General features: G+C 36.5%; 2 protein-coding genes across 6 annotated transcripts in view; one reads left to right on the top strand and one right to left on the bottom strand.

Moving 5' to 3' along the window:
- Nucleotides 1-833, bottom strand: LOC132257988 (uncharacterized). The gene is made up of 2 exons (XM_059755076.1): nucleotides 671-833; nucleotides 1-604 (listed from the first exon to the last, which is right to left on the bottom strand). The coding sequence occupies exons 1-2, from the start codon at nucleotides 831-833 to the stop codon at nucleotides 27-29; spliced, it is 741 nt and encodes a 246-aa protein (XP_059611059.1). The 3' UTR covers nucleotides 1-26.
- A 4,154-nt stretch (nucleotides 834-4,987) lies between these two features.
- LOC132257918 (RYamide receptor) overlaps nucleotides 4,988-21,460 on the top strand; it is a 36,320-nt gene continuing 19,847 nt past the window's right edge. For 3 of the 5 annotated variants that reach the window (XM_059754979.1, XM_059754978.1, XM_059754975.1), the window contains exons 1-6: nucleotides 4,988-5,183; nucleotides 7,311-7,389; nucleotides 13,973-14,808; nucleotides 15,416-15,529; nucleotides 17,355-17,473; nucleotides 17,548-17,627. In XM_059754979.1, coding sequence (XP_059610962.1) covers nucleotides 14,210-14,808; nucleotides 15,416-15,529; nucleotides 17,355-17,473; nucleotides 17,548-17,627 — 912 coding nt within the window. In that variant the 5' untranslated portion in view covers nucleotides 4,988-5,183; nucleotides 7,311-7,389; nucleotides 13,973-14,209. Of the gene's footprint in view, nucleotides 5,184-7,310; nucleotides 7,390-10,862; nucleotides 10,986-13,972; nucleotides 14,809-15,415; nucleotides 15,530-17,354; nucleotides 17,474-17,547; nucleotides 17,628-21,460 lie in introns of those variants that run through there. The other 2 variants (XM_059754976.1, XM_059754977.1) reach the window with 2 other exon arrangements.

The raw sequence follows: 21,460 nt of genomic DNA, 5'->3' as shown, positions 1-21,460 counted from the left end.
TCCTTATATTAACTAATTAAAGAGCGTTAGAATGGCACTCCGTATTGGGTGTGGGGTCGCACGACTTGAGCTGCTCCTGTGGTGGCTCCTCCGAGATTGGAGGTAGCCTGCTGGCTTCCTCCGCTGGATTGTTGCAGGCCACCGAATGAGGAAGCTGAGCCAGAGCCACTGGCGTGGGTGTTTAGGCTGGGTGCAGATGGAGCGGCAATGCTCTGGGATCGTACATCAGATCCGGTCTTGTGGGTGTTGTACTTGATGAAATACACTTCGGGCTTGGATGGCACTGTTGGTGGCGGCGTTGGCACCACGATGTCGGGCTGTTCTTCCGGCTTCTTCACCAGCACGTACACGACTGTCTTCTCCTCATCCTGGAGAGGCTGTGGCAGCACTGGCGGCTGGTACGCGGGTGGAGACGGAGCCTTGATGAAGATGATCTTGTAGTGCTTCTGTGGGCGATCGTAAGTGACCACTCGTGGTGCTGGCAGAACTTCATGCTCTGGCGGTGGGACGTGCACGTAAATGTGCTTCTGCACTTCAGGGGCGTAATTAGTGTAGTCCCTGTGGTAGTCTCTCTGGTACTGACCGAATTGCGGACCCGTCGAGACTGTGTTACAGAGGGAGAACAGATTAGTTACATCCAAAAGCACTGTGAAATCCACACACTACGCACATGAAGTGGCACTTCCTGTGCCACCGAGAGCGGCGAAATTGCCGCCTGATCCGGTTCCGACTAAACTAGCATCACCGGAAAACTTGGGTAGTCCATAGGAGTATCCTTGCGGCCGGGCAAGGGCCACTGCCACAACACACTGAAGCACCACTAAAAATTTCATTTTCACACGATGAGCTTAAAAGCACAACTGTCGCCGTGATCTGTGTTAATCGATTTATATAGCCACGCGGGGTGATGAATATTTTTGGAATAGGTGACTTAACATATCGCATTGATATTGGATCGTCGCGGCGGTGTTTAGAAAGATTTGGACATATTGAGAGGGGGCTGAGAGACCTCAACACAAATTTTACCATCAAAAGAAGTTTAGCAAACGATCAAGTTTATTTCCTCACGCAATGCAGTTATGACATCTGCCATGATATAAATGTGCCGACCGACAAGTCCAAAGACTTTTTCGGCGGTGAAGCAAGAACAGTATATTTTATTTTTCAAAGACACACCATATCTTTTCTTTTCTCTTCCAAAAAATTCGCGTGGAGATGGCCACAGAAAGAGTCGCCAGCAGAAACAATACGGTGATTTGTTAGATAGATAGTCAAATTAATTTGACTTGTCATATGCGGATTTCTTTTCATTTCTTACAGCAATATTAAGTGTAGTACCATCTCCCCAATTAAGCCTTTTATGTAAGAGCGAATGCCACTACACATTTCAAAGACTATCACTATCACTAGTCACCAATGGAGATAAATCATTTAGGCATTAGATTTCATAACAAGCTGAATATTTATTATCGAGAGAAACAGAGATGATGCCAAAAGACGAATAAAACGATATTGCTTCATATAAATCTTCTATATGGCCCGCACAATTCACACTTTGTTTTTATGTTCTGCACACCATCCAGCCATGAAGTAATCCAATCTCATATTGATTGACTTGGGAGAATAACTTACTGTTAGGTGAATCACTCGATTTGAGCCTCTCATTTACCTCATATAATGCACAGTGTGTCACACTTGTACCACAAGAGAAGCCTTACTTGCACAATATATTGTAAACATACGAAGAAAGACGGATCAATTTTTCAATATTGATGCACGCGATGCTCGTAAATCTTTGAAAAAGATCAAGAGAAGTCATTTTGTTTATTGATAGAGTAAGAAATCTTGCCGATTTTACGTAGATATAAAAATTTTTTATAGTTGTCCTATGGATAAAATAAAATGAGATTAAAAAAAATTAATTTAGCAAATTTCATGCACATTTATAGACTTCTACCTACTGTAATCCAATTGCAGGTTCTGGTCGAAAAGCGCGTCAAACATGCGCCTAGTCACATGTTAGGCTTGTTTATATTATCTCCAAGTTGGGTACTGTTTTCATGAGAGATTTTGGGTTGGATTGCAAATAAAACACACTGTGTTGTGTCAAAGGTCAATGCGGGGATTGATAAATTTGCATGATATCGGAATCATCCCACACGATTTAGTGCAGTGGCATGATGGGTTTGTTTATTAATTCAAAAGGCCGATGAGTGAACCTCAACACCTCAAAGTCACATAATGGTTAATTGGGCCCTTGTTAGATTGACGTGACATGCTACTGAATATCCCAATTGCCTTTCTCTGGTTACCATACGGTCAAAAGGTACCCCGGTCGCCGGAGTGGGTGGCTGTGAATGGTGTTGATGTCTTTCGGGTCCCTTCATTAACTGGACGATGGACGAGGAGTGAAATTGATTTTTCACATAGTTATAGTAAGTGATATTCCATGGCATGTGCTCGAGTGCGAAGCACGAGAACATGACTTTCCATTAGTGCTTGAGTGGAGAGATGCCTTATCAGAATCGGAAAGTCCGTCAATGTGAAATTATTCGATTAAGCAATTTTCCATGTTTGGGGGAAAGTTGTTGCATACATATTTATCACATGCGAATTTCTATCCATGATTGCATGAATCCTCTCTGTGGATGCTGTAATTTAATTTGATGCGAAAATATTTATGTCATTAAGTTGTTATGATGTCTAAAGACTCTTCGTATGCAGTATTAATTGATTTATTCTGCAGAATATTTGCACACTGCTAGAATTTATGAACTCATGCACACAACAAATTCTCTGGAAATTGTTTCAATTTGCTGCTACAAAGTTAAATATAATGAATAACCTTCAGCTATAACCGACAATTCTGAGAATGCTTCATTACCTTTCCGGAGAATTCTCATTGATGTCATTATAAACGATTTAATTGGAATAGTACAACAAATACTTGAAGGATTTCAGGGATAAGGAAAGTGCACTTAATGCCTATTGAGGGTGACATTGCAATATTACGATAGTTGCTCCTATTTTGGAATGGTAAACCTCAAACTGACAATTTACATTCCATAGAAATGCACACGGGATTCGCGTTAGATGTGCAATATCTGTCTATGCGCTGCTGTGGATTAATTCATAAATACCCGCGAAATCGTTGAGCTTTATAAACACTGGAAGTTTAATTAGAATCTCGGTGTCACATGCGAAGAGCGAGAAAACAATTTGCATGACACTCACACAAATTGCATGCTTGTGACGAAGTGTAATAATATTAAATTTGAATATAATAAAAGATTTTCGACATTATATATTCCATGCATTTTACACTGTCACAGAGGCTAACGTATTCTTGAAGTGTGTTTTCATCTGGGTCAAATCATATCGAACTTGAGGAATTGATGCTGTACTTCGACGAATTAGTATGCGAAGTTGAGAAATCAACAGATCCAGGCGTTCAAAAATTTTTCGCATTTGATGTAAATTAAGAGAAATCCCACAATTAATTAATCGGGATATGATTAATGTCTTCTACGTTTGCAGAAGAAGTACGTCAAAATATTCAACATAATCAATTATTCCCTCTGCTGTACTTGAGCTGTTCTATTCGCCGTGTATTCATTGGCATTTGGCGAAGGGGACACACGCATGCCGATGTACAACACTTGGGCGCCTTTCGATCAAATCAGCACTCCGAACTATCAATTGGTTTTCATCTATCAATTTTATTTGACACTCGTTTGTCTTACTTTACATGCCGTGAATGAGTTTAATGATTCCATTTATGTTCTTTGGCGCTGTGCTCTTCAAGTTCATCAGCGTCTCAATTATTAAATCTTACGAAGGGATTTTCGAAAAAAAACTTCTGATGGATAGGTTTAAAAAGTGCATAATTACATCTGGATGAAATTCTGCATGAAATGTGTCTTGCAGTGCGTACTTTTTGAAGAAGGACATACTAAAAGAGACTGAAAATGAAGTTTTAGCACGCTTAAAGAGCATCATTCTTCAACACTACAAAGCTTTGGTTTACGCTGCGAAATTGGGATCACTTTTTGCTCAAATATTTTCTGTTCAATATGTTTTCCTCTCAATTTGTGTTGATCGTTTCGCTCTTCAATACCAACGTTGATATGACTAAGATGGAAATCAGGATTCATGTGGTTTACTGTGATTAATATCGTTATGTCGATTTAAATCAATTTCCATGCAGAACTTATTGATTCAGGTTTGTTTCATAACTTTTTAGAGGTGATTAATGAACACATAACTGTGTTATATATATATGAAAATTTGAAAATGAAAAGCTTTTGGATGTTCTGTACAACTATCTGTAGTACACAATGCTGTAGAAATTTAATTTCTTCATCGAAATACTGATGATGCGGAGTCAGCATTTCCCAACTTTTATAGTTTGAGGAACAACGCCTCTAAGCGTTGCTGGTGTCCAAACAATGATCAATCGCAACTACACTTATTTTACACTCCTTCGTCGAAGTAAAAGCGCCTCGACGACCTCACTATTAATTATTTGCACACCACTTCAATTTTAGGCATCCACAACTTCCAGAGTTTATCAAATGCAGTTTGTTTGGAAGTTTAGGATTTCATCCCAAGTTTACACATGGCTATAAATAATAAAGTGGCGGAAAGTTCCTTTCCGTGTGTGTGCTTAAAGCGTTTTTTGTTTATATTCCTAAACATTGTGGAGAAATCAACCCTTCAAATCTCCACGCCATCCGATAAAAAGCCATTTAGTGTTTTAGTGCTTCGCAGAAGTGTGGGGAATCTTGAGAGAGAAATCAAATAAATTTACAATTTAGATTTAGAAAAATAGTCACCCTGCTTGAGAGGGTTTTCCGTTTCACAATTTTCATTCATAAGTAACATTGGCCTTTCCTATCGCACATTTCGCACGCCTGCGCAAATACGCCAACTGGCTAGTGTAAGTTTGATGGTAATGTGGCTCAGTTAGAAGAGGAATCTTCTGGTCCGAACAGTTTTCCCGCGGTGTTTCGCGCGGCATCTCCTCTTTGTGGGCCCTTGAAAAGCTTCGCCAGCGACAAATCCTCAAGAGTTCCTCGTCATCTCAGCTAATGCGCGGTGATAGTGAAGCATTTAAGTGGTTTAAGTGCTATATTGTGGCCATAACATAATAAACTAAAATTCTATTGTGCTTCCTTTCAACGGTAAGATTACAATTGTTTAAGTGGATTAGTGATATTATTTGGTAATTAATTGTTGTTGTTTTTGATTTCTTGTGAGAATATTGTAGTTTTTTGTGTTTACAAAGTTGAAATATTTATAATATTACGGAAAATAATTGGGTGAGGAAAGAATTTTGTAATGTCCATAAATTGGTGGTACTTTTATTTTCAGAATTATAAAAAAAAAGTACAAAACTAGTTGAGAAATTTAAATTCCGAATTTTTTATAAAGTGATTCAGGCTTCAAAGTTGGATGTTTTTTTCGTGCTCATTGAGGATTTGCAAATGATCCAACATTTGAGAACAATTTTCCTCTTTTCGTTGTGTGACTGAATGTGGACAGAAAAGTCCTCAAGCACAAGAGTAAATGAGGTGCTCCGTCGGAAAACACGGCGCCCTTTTAGAGAGGATTGGAGTTAAAATGTTGTCGGAGAGATTTAAAATATGCATTACTTATCATTAAAGTTTTCTGCGGATTTTACTGCAATTATAGTTTTTCCACAGAACGATTTTTCTCTTCCGCTAGGGAAAACGAGAAAATTATGATATAAGACACGGTGGGATTTTCCCTCTGTAATTCAACATATTTCATCTCTAAACTGTATATGTGTGACTATGCTTACCTAGCGAGTTTACATGCTCGCTGTCGTATATAGAAACGTAGCTTTCATGTAAATTTTTTTGGGGAAATGCAAAATCGCGAGGTGTTACTTTTCTAGGGAGAATTTGTAATCGCAAAAAGTGTCAACATCATTTCTTAATGACAGGAAAGGAGAATAAATGCTGCGAAATGTGTTTGAGTACCCACACATTTCGTCGTGACTGAGCAAGGAATATCCATTTCATAAAAAAATAACTTTGCCAAAATTAAATGTACCGCCAGTGTCTTATTTTTTTAATGTCGATCCTATCTTATGCTCGCCTGCAATTTTATTCATGTTAATGGTGTGTTATTTTGCAATAAATTTCTGTTTGGGGTGTACGAAAGAAATTGGCTGTATTTACGCTCACGCAGACGAAGAATTTCCACCCGAAATGTAAGGCAATTTGCATAAATGTAGCCCTCTGCATCATTTAAATCATAATTGGGTCAGGGTTGTCGTGAGATTTTTGCACAAGTTGTCATTAGTAGAGGGAATCGTCACTCTAATACCTTTTATTGTTGTTTACTCTACTCTTTGGGCTTACTTAAATAGCTATGTTGTGCCAAGGTTTACATCTGATAATCTTCCATGTCTTATTCTTAAGACAAATACCAGGGGTTGCCTAAGCGATGTTGAAATAATTATATTCTTTTTTGCCTGTGTTTAAAGTATTCCGGAGGGATTCTCCTCGTTATGACTTTAAACAGACTCTTGGAGTTGGATTGCGCGCCTGGCCAAATCCAAGCATAAAGAAGCTGGTGCAGAGGTGTGCTTTTTGCCAATGCGATCTTTGTGCCTTTTTACATGCAAACTTGTATGTATGAGGATTTGATGGTCGTCGTGAAAGTCTGCTCTGCACCTCCTTTTGTACGTAATGAGAGAGTACTTAACTTCTTTGTTGTTAGGGAAGGAAATAATTAAAATGAACTTGTACAATTACCCTACACTGTAGTTAGCTCAATTATTCTTGTATTACAAAGAATTTAAAAGGTATGGGCACATCATACCCACTTGCGCAAAAGTGTGCAATCTAAATCACGAGCAGGACCTCCACATCACTCACAGACGCATCATACAAATGGCACACGTCCCGTGTTATTAATGCGGCGCTTTGTACATGACTACATAAATTATTTCCGACTGAGTGCGTTCATACACACCCCCGTACATGTACATATAGGCAGGCTGAGAGGGATAGCGAAGGATCCTTTTTGCCCAGTGCATGCCTAAGCCGAAAAGCCCAAAAAAACACACTTCATCTTGGGTTCCTTGTTTTTGTTTCGCCTAACGCACAATGTAAACGAATTTAACACGATTTATATATCTAACTTGATAACTGCACGAAAGTTGTGATAGCGGAGGTTGGGACAAATTTGGGCACCGAGATGTTTTATTACCTCTTAAGTGATATTTTATATTGAGAGGGTTTATAAATAAGCATTAACTCTTTGTGGTTTATAAATAGCCATCCGAGGGACTGTGTTATGGTTACCACGTGCGACTAGCTTCAAGCAAACACTGCTGACAATATTTCTCAAACAATTGTAAGTACTTGTGCTTAAAGTTGTGTCAAACATTGTGAGCATCTATGTGCAGTTAGTGAACCTTTGCTCGTGGTATAAACTTTTTCAATAACTACGATAGAAATTTACGCACAGAATGCTGATTATATGCCGAGGATATGATAATAGTTGGATAGTGATCAAAATTGCTTGGTTCTCCTCTACAGAAAGAAGGATGAATATTCAAAATTTTCCCAAGAAACCCGTGTGTGTGTGTGATGTAATAAAAGTTTTTGCCGAAAATCTTGACTCTTCATTATTTGTCTTCAGCGCAATGCATAAGCTCCATGTAATATTAATTTATGGAAGTGATACTTCCGTCAGCATGTAATCCGCTAGTCTTAATAAATTAAATTTTGAATTGCAAATATGACACCTAAGCCAAATGAACTGGCTTATATGGTATATTGGAATGATTTTTGGAATAAACGTCAAGTACTTGTGTTCGTGTGACATACATTTTATGTCATATCTCATGCGTGGAATATGATAGAATATTAAATAAGTGATGACAGACCTCGTAAAATATGATTTTCCATTGCATTATGTAGGAAACTAATATTTCTTCCTTTTCAAGAAGCTCTCCTTCTTGTAACTTAAAAGGTGAACGTGTTATATTTCTGCAAAGTACGGGCAGGATTGGAATTTTATAGTACCATCCAAATATGCAATATAACTTTATGTATATAGACAAATTATGGGAATGGCGAGAAATTCCTTGAATATTTTTAAAGAGGCGAAAAAGCGAAAAGGTGAAAACAGTATTTCTCAATATTGAAGTGAGAGAAAAGAAAACATCGGTGATTTGTTTATATGCCACGCACTAAGAAATCGAAATTGAAAAAGGCTCCGAAGAGCAAATTCACAGCTTTATTAGAGAAGAAGATGTACCACACTATCAATAGCCATATATTATGTTTATGTTGGCCACATGGCTTTCAACCCCCATGAAACAATATAAGAATGTCTTCATTTCGTGCTCTAACCATCGGCATTTATGGAGTAACATATGCGATTTTTCCTACACGAGAGACGCACCAAATTTCCTCAAATGACCGCTTAATTTATGGAAAATTGATGGTAATTGCGCTTCATATCGGAAAAATATATTTTTATCATCATATGGAAAGTCTCTTGTCAATTTAAAGACAACTCTTGTGATTGCAATATGTTTTATTTTTCCGATAATAACGTTGCGCAAAATTACATAAAATTAATTATCACAGTATTTTCGTAGTATTAAAATTGGAATTATGCGCATTTATTGGAACATTCGCAAGCTTTTATGATGTGGTCACACGCCAAATATTCGTCACCTCAGTAACCTTTCATTGTACGATATCGAGTGTTGATATCATTTCTGAATAACGCTTTTATCTGTTGAATATCGCAGATGGGGAATGAATTACAATCATCACAGGTTGATAAATAGGAAAAATAGATTATATGTATTCAAACCGTGCTATAAATTATTGCATGTAATTCCGTTTCACGGAAAATTTGGGGCGCATATTTGGTGTGGTGAATTGATGTCACAGAATTTAGAGAATTCAATTCAAATGTTTTTTTTTTTGCAAGGAATGCTACAATTTCTTAGCAATGCGCTAATCGTTGAACGAAGCACAATTTCTCGGTGTCTTTGATGTGCTTGAAATTGATGAATGGGAATTTACTCTTGGCACACTTGTAAGCTATTTATGTATATATTGACGGGGTTGAACATTTTGAAAATTACAGTAATTCACCCAAAAAGACTCACTTCGATGCTTCCTTTGAATATTTGAATTTCAAGTTCTCCCTAATTTTGAATATGCTCCTGGATACACCAAATTAGAGAGCGTGTCGCGGCGGTTTGAAGTTTGCAATCTTCTTAGAGCGAAAATTAAATGAGGGAAATGTAATATTAAATTTTGCCGAAATTCAGACCCAAAATCGGTTATTGAATTACACAAAATTAAATGTTGTTTTTAGCCATCAGCAAAAGGGGGAAAAATGAGAAACGCACAATGCCATTAATCAAAGAGGCTCATTGAAAAAAAAACCTTCAATTTCTCGCCATTCAATAGAACTCTATTTGTTCCGGTTTTCACATTTATTATCGGAAACAATGCCATTTGTTTGGGTACTCTGCGTTATCCGTGTGGTTTTCTTCCCGAGCACGGAAAGCGAGAAGTCATTATGTGTATACATAACTTCAAAGGACACGCAAATTAAACATTTGTCGGTCGCCTTGCCAGTGTTAATAAATTGTAATTTCTGACAAAGTATTAATTTTCACCACAAGTCTCTCAATATCGTTCCTTATTAACACCTAAAATTTTAAATGCTTCCCGCACCCAATTATTTATCATTTGGGGAAAATCAAGGGAAAGACTTTCCATGCCAAATAGAAATTCAATGGGTCTCTGTAGGTTTTCTTGAGCTTTGGAGAAATACCTGTAAATTATGCAAAAGGTTTTCATATATTGAATATTTAATAACATATTAAAGAAATTTCACGTCAAAATACATACTGCGACGCATGTTTTGCTGTAAATAATGTAATATACGAAATAATAAGTGGGGTAATGAATGGTAATCTAGAAAAAAAACTGAAGTGGAATTTTGATATCAACAGATGTTTTACAAAATGCTGTTTTATCTCATGCAATATTTTTCCATTTTCATGAATATATTACCACTGTTGGGAAAGGTCATCAATTTCTATTTAGCATGAAATATTCCTGTATGTAGCTTTTGTCTCTGTACGAAACCCAGGAGATTAGTTCTCGAGAATAAGGGTGACTTGGGAGAACCGATTCTCCGCACAACTTGCCAAAATATTTTTCCAACATTTCGCCAAGCAACGTTTTAGATTACTCCTGAGAAATTACAAGTTTCAAACTATATTTTATATTGTTTGCAACTTTATCTATTGGAATATTTAGTAAGCAACCAATTATTTTGCACCCACCTGCTTCAGCTAGGATTTCAGATACAGATTACATGAAGCTTATCTCAATTCGCTGTGCGCTTACTGTGCGAGCAGCCGAACTAACCAAATGTCCAGTGCTCATGTGTGGGATTTGCACTCAGAGCTCCAATGGCGTTTGCATATAAACAGTGTGTGGCACATGAAAAGAAGGAGGTGAAGCAGCTTGATTTATTTTGTAAACACAGCTAATCACTCTATAAGTGTTCAATCAGTATCTTGATAATTTAATTAAGCTGTCACGAAAGCTGATCATGAGTCAATATGCGTATTTTTAAAGTGTTGAAAGTTGGCGATAATTTGAAAATTAAATGCAAAATACGGTTTATCATTCTACTACTGCATTCAAAAAGTCGGCACAACAAGTCATGTTGGGTTAATTCTAAAGTGGTGCAATATTTTCTGAAATACTCAGTATACTTTCCTCCATGTTAAGGAAGACAAGTGCATTGCAACATTTGCGCTCAATTCAGTTTATTGTCTCCGCTTGGAGTGTATAAAACTAAAGTTAATTAACTTTTGCCGCTCTACTTTGCCAAATTACACCTGGAAAAGGAGTTCAAAGTTGACATGTTTGCATTAGTTCTGAAGGAATTAATTTCCTAATGTAAGTTTCAACCCAATCACCGAATATGTTCAGCGAACAGTTGGTTGTATAATATCATTTAAATGGTAATAAAGTTAATAAGTCTCTCTGGGGTAATTTAATTCATGCTCAAAGGAATTGATAGAGACTCGGTGACAATAAGATAAATTGAATGTAGCCCAAAGTGATTTAAAGCGAATGATTGATCAACGAAGAGGCGTTAATATTTGCCACTGAAACAACACAAGAGCTTCAATTGACTGTCAATCAATCATTTCCTCTTCCAACCATGCCCAAATATTACTTTCACACATTTTCCTCACCCTTTCCTGGCGTTCCATCGTGATTGACATGTATTTTAATTTAAAATTTGTAGATAGAATAACTTTCGTATTTTCTTAGATGTGGTTTTTTCCTCATAAAAAGAAAATGCGTTACAATATTCTTGGGTCATATTTTCATGTAAATTATATGTCAGTGGGAAACTACTGTGATGAACTTGGCCTTTAAAAATACACCCTACACCTTTCAAGTATTTTATCCATCTTCAACGTAAAAATGGCAAGAGTGTCACGCAATGTTTCGTGTAGTTTATGACTCTTTTATCACTCAACATTTAGATTATTGATACCCAAGGGACGTGTTAACGTATCATCTGAACTTGGCGGGGAAAAAATCCCTTAAAGTTTTATTGTCGTTCAGTGAAATATATTCAAACAAGGCACGACGAAAAAACAGCTCGTGAATGTAAGGAATATGCAAGGGGGAAAATCCATACTATGATACCTTATGCAAGCAGGACTGGTGGAAAATTATGTGACAAATTGAATTTACACGCGAGAACTTTATCACGAATTACACCAACCCAGAAAACCACCTTGCCCTAAGTAATTGCATAAGAGACTCAGCAAATTTTCAAGCACATTCTCTCTGTGTAGTCGCAGAAATAAAATCTGTCTTAGATTTCAATTTAATTTTATTTCAAGCCTCTCTCGTACACTTTTATGTACCGTTAAATATTTATGCTATTACTCTGCTAAAAATTCCATTTGGAACGCCTTTTTAAGGGAGTAAAGATGTCTTTTAAGTAAAATATTGACATACTTTTGCGCCATACAGTCACATTCCATTCTTCACTGCCGAGGATCTGCCTCTTCCGTCTCACTAAACAAGCACTCAGCGTATTGCCTAAATGGTCTCAATATCGATCTTGACATGCTTGGCAAAGTAGTCAGTGTCAGCCCACAGGTATTAAACCACCAGATTTTCTCATTTATGCACAATTGATAGATTTTCGATGCCGGAGAAATTAGATGGCTGTGAGAGAACATTTATGATCCGTTTCGGATGGAATTACCAAAGGCAAATGTGAGGGAAAAGTGAGGAAATTTGACCAAAGAAAATACAGAGTTTCTGCTCAAAACTCAACCTATAATGAAACAAAGGAATTCACAAGACCCATACTAATCATGAACAGAAGAGAACTAATCACTGAATGATGCGAATTACAAAAGAATCTTGCAATGATTTTCACTACGTTTACTAAATTTTCCATCTTTGAGGTTCAACATTCCCCGCTTTTCCCTAAACAAAGTATAAGCGATAATTATCTTATTTTAAGAACATGCAACCAAATGTAATGAGCATATTAATTTGGTTGGAAGTGATTTGTTTTATTTTACGACTGCATTGTTTGCTCAAATGTCAAGAAATTATGTGGTGGTCAGAGCTGAATGTTCTGGTCCATTATGTGAGAATTGGGCGGGCTAGAGATAGTCTTGTTACTCTTAATGACTGTGGCTGCATAACTTTTAAAACCACAAACAACATTTTCACTTATGCTGGACTGACATCGAGACTCTCCGCATAAGCAACATACAAATTCTGCCGTCAGGAAAAAAAAGTATGAAGATAATCAAGCTGATTAATTGTTTTTGAGGTGGATAGCGTGGGGAAAATCATAAAATATTTTGGGAGTATGTACCTAACATGTATACAAAGAAAGCATTTCGGGCGGTTTTGTGTGGGAGATGACATAGCGAAATGTAATGATTGCTATACACGAGGTCACACCTTGTAAAGGAGAATACCGGGAATTTTTCCGAATTTTCAGTTTGTGGCATTTTCTCCTTAAAGGATAGCCATTGATTATGATCTTGGGAAAAGTACCTAATTTCCTTATTACATCGAGTTTGCTGTTTACACCACGTTCCAAAAGGCGATGAGGTATTTGCTTGTGCATTTTGCTCTCTTGCCTTCACCTAAACATCATCATATTATCAATAATCTGTGTGGAGATTACAAAAATACCGTTTGGAAGTGGTCATGAAGAATGTGTGGAAAGTCAAATAAATAAAATTTTATAGTTGAACTTGTGAAGGAAATGAATGTTTGTGGATTCATTTTATAGACTTTACTTTAGATAAACAATGTGTATAAATTTTTCCTGAGATGCCTGAGAGAAAGAAAAGATCGCCATTTCCACCCGAAAAATTCATCATCACTTCCTTTAAAGCTATTTTGAAAATCAATAATCTGATTAAAGTGGAGTGTGGGTGAAATTTTTCGTCCTCTCTTCCCTGTCAAGTTTTCAATTTCAAGTATACGCGTGAGTAGTGAGTGAAATCGCACAACATTCTGTCAGTGGTGCTCAATTATTCAATACATTTCATTCGATTTATTGGCATAGAGATGGAATTTTTCGGATAAATATAGATAGCCGAGGGGATTTCCACCAATTTTCCTTTTGAAGAACTTCACAAATTGAAAGTGAATCCATTTGATCTGCGAGTGTAATTCATTTCCACCACTGGCTTTCATGAATTCTCCCATAATTTTCACTCCCGCAAGAATTTATGGAAGAAGATGGAGAGATATGCGATTGCTTGCTATACAACAATGCATAGCATTGTCAATGCGCATGGAGTTATTTTAGGGCAGACACAGAGAAAACTGATTCAGGAGATAAAAGAAAACACTTAATTATTCTGAATTTGGTTTAATTTCAGATTGCAAATCGTCTGTGTTGTGGATTGAGGCAAATTACAGCAAAATGGAGCACTAATGAAAGCACCCATTAGTGATAATGAAGGGAATTTATGCAGCATAGGATATATTTAAATGATGACAATGAATATGAAGTAAGATGAAGTGGAGGCTGCCAGGAAGAGTGCTAATGAGTGGCAAGAGGAGCATCAGATAATCTAATTGGCCATTCGTCTCAGTATTGCCGAATTGCGTGAAATATGGCATCGGAAGGACTTCTGCACGAGCTATTTGGCATTAATAAGTCAGCCCCGAATTATATCTTGGACAAGACAGTCGCCGATGTGTATGCCACGAGCTATCCATATCTCATTCCCGCAAATGAAGATTTCATCGGCCAATACAGCCCCAATAGGACCTTCTTCGTGATGGACGAGCGCCAGAGAGAATATAATGAGACTGACTGCTCCAGCGACTACAATTCGCACGACACCATCCTATCAAGCGCCTACTTTCAAACGATGGTGTACTGCCTATACATCAGCATCCTCCTTATGGCCCTCATCGGCAACGGCATTGTTTGCTTCATTGTTCAATCATCGCCGAGGATGAAAACCGTCACCAATTACTTTTTATTCAATTTGGCACTAGGTGACATTCTGATGTCAGTGTTTTGTGTGCCATTCTCTTTCGTACCCACAATTCTCCTGCAATTCTGGCCATTCGGGACTGTGCTCTGTCATTTAGTTAATTACTCGCAAGCCATTTCCGTTTTAGTCAGCGCATACACACTCGTTGCGATCAGTGTGGATCGATACATTGTCATTATGTGGCCACTGAGACCAAGAATCACAAAGAGGTGAGCAGACACTTTATCTATTCTAGCCATTCAGACACACATAGTAAATTTTGGACAAGCATTCATAATTTCCCATGTGTTTTAATTCATTATCTGCATTGATCTTACATTCTGACCGTCCTTCTTCTTATTCTCATTGTTTTGTTTCGTTAGATAAATCTCCTCAATAATTCCATTTTCTGCTATTTTCTTCAGCTCAGTTCAAAATCGAGTATCGCTTTGTTTGGAATTCCTAAAGAGAATATTCTCGATGCAGTTTACGCAAATCTTTGAATTCGTCTATTTGCATTGAAGGAGGAGAATATTTTGATACTCATGATTCATTTATGAATCTCTGTTTCTAATCCTTCTAAGTCTCCTCTTTGAATTCAATTCCTGTCTTCGTTTTCTTCCAATTTGAGCTGGAATTTGTAAGCTGCTTCTAATTATGCGCTTTATGCGAATTTCAAACATTAGCAACTACCGATGTTTTTCTACATCGTAGCTTTATTGAAGTCTGTCAGTCTGAATAAAATTCAATCTCTCGAATGTATAGCATTACCTGGAATGTTCTCTGAGTGCAACGTGCTATGTTAATTATACCCTTACGCTCTGAAATCCTTTGTAGATATGCGAAATGCATCATTGCGGCGGTGTGGGTAATCGCTCTCGTTACCGCCTTCCCAATTATCATTGTCTCCAAGTTGTATCAGCCGGAAGGATGGCATCAAAAGTGTGACAAGTAAGTTTCCCTCCGCAATCTCGCATTGGGGAGAAAAGAGGTCGTGATGTATAGATACAGAGTATGCATAAAAACACTCATATCCGGAAGCTATTACACTGAAGTACTGTTTTCCACTTCGAAAAAAAAGGGGGAAGGAAGACGTATTATTCATAAATCATCTCTAGTCACCCCCTCAGCAGTCAAGTTCAATGATTTTCCTTAATTTTCTGCACGAGTGATTTAAAATCTGTCAACTTTGAAATTGAAGAAGTAAGACTTTAATGAAATCCGAAATTTTCCTCTCTGCGCTAAACTCTTTAACGAAGTTATCAAAATATTTTATTTTGAAATTTTCCAACAGATATAATTAGGGAAAAACAAATTTTTGCTCTATGGGTTAACCTTTTGAAATTGGTCTTGGGAAAGGGATTTCGCCACACCGCAAAGGGTATGAGCGTAGAATGAAAATCTCGTAAAAGTTTAATTTAAGAGGGGTACATGTGGCGGTTAAGTTATCTTAATAATCATAAAAGTTAGCAGACGCAATATTTTAGACATTGTCATCTCTTAATGCCAACAATTCGTCCTCGAGGTACAATTTTGTGCGACTCTCTCGTGGGGGAAGCGCTCAAAATATCCTAATTATTCCCACAGCAATTAAGATCAATCAATGGTAAACTCTTCTGAAGAACCTCTTGAAAGTCTCTTTTGCTTTGGATTTGGAATGTGTATAACTTCAAACAAGATGCCAGGACGTAACATGTGGCAAAAATGAATCACTCTACTTCCATTCCTTTTAAATTTACTCCCACTGACTTTTTGTTGGAACGCAAACACATCTGAAAGGCACATATTGTTGGATTTTTGGCATAAAATTCTTGCAATTACGTTCCCTTGATGTCAAAGAATGCCTTTACTACTGAAGTGAAAATATTTCTTGGCATTTTATTCATCAGTATGTAAAGCTATATGAACATCACACGTGTTCTTGAGTTACAAGTTCTCTGAGTTACAAGTTAGTCACAAACTTCACCATGTCGACAGTGACAATAGTCAAGATATTCCAACCATATTTGCAATAAAATTTGCTTTCGGACAAGTTAGACATAAGTTGTGAGCTGAAGTTAGTTAAGTGGTAATGTCTTTGGTTTTTATTATATTATAAATTCATCCTATGCATGTAGAGTGAGCAAATACACCCTTGCTGATGTGGCAAACCTAAATAAATATTGGTGACTAATTCAAGTTTACAATAACTCTGGCTAGGCTTTTGCTTGCGTTCGGGTCTGATTGAAACGGAGCCGGAAGGCGAGAGTGTCAAAGGGATGCCACCGAGAGTTATGTACACACATAGCGGCTTACATTCGCTACTCTCAATTGAAATTCCAAGAAAGTCCCGCGATTCAGCGAAGAATGAGCAATAAAAATATTCACTTAACATACTTCCCTGAAAATTAAGGCATTCAGCGTAAAAAGACATACTTTAAGTTTTTCACAGTTAAATACATATACAAATATAATACTGTTCCATCATAGCTCGGGTGCAATAAAGTTAATCCCAGGATAAGAGCTGAGTTCGGTGTGAATTTTTATAGTTCATATAAAAGAATAAGAAGAATAAGAGACTTCTATATACACACAATGTCTGAATTAGGCTTTTATTATGATTAACGCAAGTTTATTTTTGCAGTCACACTGAATCACAACGAAAGAAAGTTTATGCATTTAAACATTTCGCTCGCGAGTCTAGAAGTATGTCTGTACTTAAGACAGTTTTTATAAATGTGAAATATCTCTTGTGAATTTATATCAGTGTAAATTGTCTCCTTTCGTTTCTTTTTAGGTACATTTGTCGTGAAGATTGGAGTGAGGACAGTCAGTACTTTTATTACACATTAGCTTTAATGACATTGCAATTTGTAATTCCAATTGTTGTTCTGTGCTTCACATACATTCGCATTGGTGAGTTTAGGCAAATAAGGAGTGCGCACACAGAATGCTTGATTTTATGCAATTGTGTGTCTTGTGTCTTGCAGCAATCGCTGTTTGGGGTAAGAGACCACCGGGGGAAGCAGAGAATTCGAGGGATCAGAAAATGGCCCGATCAAAGCGAAAGGTATGTGAAAATCCATATCTTTCCAGGAAAATTCCAAATAAGCCCATGTAATTTGCAATATTTCGCGCTGTCCATTATGTTAATGCAATTTCTGTGGCAATATAGAGAGTTATGTATATGTAAACAGTCGCCAGGAAAGACATAAAATCGAGAAAGAAATTACAGATATCATTCAATTTCTCACTCCTCAAATTATTCCAATACAAATATTTACATACGGCACAAACCTACATAAAATGATACACTCGAGGATTTGTGTAAATAATCTTTGAGAGCAATTCAACTGTAGTAAATTTGAATTTAATGAACATTATTTTTATTTAAATGATGTATTTTTTCTTTGGCATGCAAATAACATTTTATGCAGAAGAAGTCACATTTTATAGCTTTGAAAAAGTTGCTCGTATGACGAGACATACACGCAGTATGAAAGATTAATGAAATGTCTCAAATAAACTAGAAATTCCACAAACATCTTCAAATGACGTGAATAATTTTCATGAGGACAGTGTTTCACCCTTAGAAATCTGCATTCTAGTCTTACGAGACTGACATGAATATGAATTTTCTAGTTTAGCCACAAATACAAAAGAGTATATATTAATTAACTGTGTGCTACAAATTTCAATTGAGTTTGCAAACAAGTTTTAATAATAATTTCACTCCTGTTCTTTTTATTCTTAAAAAACGGCTCTTTTGCTGAATAATTTTAAATTCGAAATTTTACACATGGGACAAAAAATTGAAGCCATGCAAAATTCAACGACCCTTTCATGAGTTTGAATGAAATGTAACCACAGAAATTTGTCATTTTCATCATTTTCCGAGTACATTTATAAACCTACATATATACATTTGCAAGCCCGAATGCAGTATTATTATTATTAAAACCGTTCCATGACGAAAAGCTGCATTGTTTCGGCATTTTTTGAAATATTCTGATTAAGTGTATCCACAAACATTTTTTCCAATTCAGAGGATTGAAATAAAACTCACAATATGGAAACACATCTAAATCACTGTACCGTGGTAAATTTGCCATTCCATACTACACGCGATATGTTTGTTTTAGTAATTAAACCATTTTTTCATTCGCATAAACCTTAAAATATGCGTATTTGATTTGTGTATTTACACGCGGATGCAAAACCGAAGTTCAACTTTAAATATTCCGTGTGCGATTAACATGTAATTGTGAATGTGACCAAAACTCAGTGAAGTGAGCAAATTGTGATTTACGATGTCACTTTCAAAAAATCTGTTTAAACATAAGCCGTATCTCAGTTTCAATGGCTTTAATGAGTATTTGGTTGTGTGCTCATCTAGTGGATTAAAATTTAAAATAAATTTGCTTATGAGGATTTTTTCTGCATCATTTTGTTTGTACAGCACAAATATTAATAATTTCATAAATTCATGAGAGTTTTCAAATCAACAGTCACAAACAATCATCTATTCGCGAACGAAATGCATTGTAATCATTCAGTCATTAAACATTGACTTGATAAATGAAGTGCCCAAATAGATTAATTTCAAATTCAAATTAGTTTTCGACTAGATCATTAAGATGTTTTCCATTCTTTGGTTGTTCACTTTAACTTTGCCCAATTTATTATGAAAAGCTAATACATCATCATTGCAGTCGCTAAGCATTTAGCAGCTCACGAGAGTAAATATTTAAGTTTTCGTGAATGTCATCACTTAAAATCTTATCTCGACACATTTTTCACGCCAAATTATACTATGCAAATATGTTTATTTTTAACAATTCAGTTTGATTTAATTTATTCTATGTGTTCATGATTGTTATGTTGAATTATTTTTGTGGGAATTGCGTATGGGAAACCATTCTTTTATTGAATAATGACGATTTTTGGCGTGATTTAAATGAAAATTCATAGTTTTGAGAGTATTGCAAATGCATTTTGTGTCTTTTCATCACCGAATTTGTCACTTCCTTGACAATATAGCATATAATTTAATTATTTATCATAATTTGGCCATTAAACATGGACGGAAAGAGGATGTTTCGCACACTTAACGTAACTTTACATCATCAGCAGCTAAAGTGTTGGTTGATTTTGCGAAGAAGTCCATTAAAATATTAAACCTTTGGTTCCTCAGTGTGTGTGTGTGTATGCGTCAATTTGCCATGGTGAAAAGTTGACACTAACGATATTATCAGGAAATTGTTGGGTAAAACATTCTGGTGAAGATGCTGTCTGTGAGCAAACTTGAATTAAATGTTCCCCGAGTGGCATCACGAACATCTGAAGAAAACTATCACTTTCTTTTCTGATTGAGGGTCATCTGCTTGTATCTTTTCTCTTCTTCTCAATAAATTTATGACACGATTTCAGTTTCACTCAACTTTTCTTGAATACACCGCAAACACCATTTTTTGTGGTCGTGTGAAACGCCAATTTTGATTATTTAATTGAACACATTTACTTGCTGTGCGGCAGTCAATTTCTTCAGCGTGCGGCAAAAATTTACCCCCATCATTGCATGAAATCTCATGTACGGTGAGAATATGTTGCTGGTGAAGATGTCCAAGAAATTTACATACAAACGAAAAATGCACATCATACGTTATGCCGCATTTAAAGTATTATATACAACACGGTTGCTGAGTGAAAGGATGGCACATGCGTCAAGACTTTTCGCACTTTCAGACCTGCAGAATTGAGAGCCAAACAGACTGGATGCCTTTCAGTAAGAAATCGAAATTTTCACTGGAATTCGACTTTGGCAAATGTGTAAATTGTGTATGAGAAAATGAGGGCAAAAGAATGGCTCAAATTGACCATAATTTTCGTCATTATTTGTTGTTGTTTTTGTCTGTGTTGAGAAAAAGCCACCCACCACGCACTTCTGGGCGATCAACACATAACTTTAACCCCACAGTAATTGTTGATGTGTCGCCAAAGAAGGTCCCAGAGAGAAATCCCATACTTTAGGATTTTTTATTACCCTCCTGAGCGTCCTAAAACTGTCACTATGGAGCATTCTATAAATTAAATGATTCGCATTAATTGCAGTTATTGTTTATCTAAGCGAGCAAGATTTGCGTTGGAGGTGAACTACCTCGTTTAGCATTAAAGACACCGTGAAATAGCCTTAAAGTTCCGCTTCATTTGGTACTGATGCTCAACTGTGTTGTTTGTCATGTTGTTTACAAGCTATACATATATGGAACAGAGAGAAGACGCGCTTTCTATTGTATAAAAGCGTCTCTCGTCATTGTACTTATCTCTCTCACTCTGGGTAGAAATAAATTTAAGATTTATTGGTGAAAAATTTCACCAGACACACGACAATATGTGATGAGCTGAAAAATGAAGATAGTAATATCTCAAAATTGATGAAATACTGGCACTCACATGATGATTATTTATTACACAATTCCTCCCAGGTAATGAACGCACACATGTGATTGAATTGAAATGCTCGGCAGGAATCGCCTAATGATATATTCAGCATTATGACTTAAATCACATCGGAATAATCACTTTTCGCTGCGAACTATAAATCCATCATTGTCTGCATGTGTGACTGCGACATATTGTGGAGAGACTTGGAAATTTTCAATATATTAATTATAACCCACTATGAGTAATTAGCAACTTTCCAAAGATAAATTTTGGCAGCTCTCTTCATCGCGTGATCAGACTCAAGCAACACGGTTTGAATTCAGGAGCACAATGACCAAATAAAACTTAAAAATATGCGTCCAGAGCTTAATTAACATGATATTGAAATGTTCTTCATTTGTTATGAGAAAAGTTTATTGCTGGTTTTGATTAAACTTAATTTTTAGAGAAAATTTTCTC

Source organism: Phlebotomus argentipes, unplaced genomic scaffold (assembly GCF_947086385.1).
Source record: "Phlebotomus argentipes unplaced genomic scaffold, Phlebotomus argentipes genome assembly scaffold_4, whole genome shotgun sequence".
Lineage (NCBI taxonomy): Eukaryota > Metazoa > Arthropoda > Insecta > Diptera > Psychodidae > Phlebotomus > Phlebotomus argentipes.
Note: the sequence above shows the minus strand (reverse complement) of the source record. Positions and strands in the feature narration are given on the sequence as shown.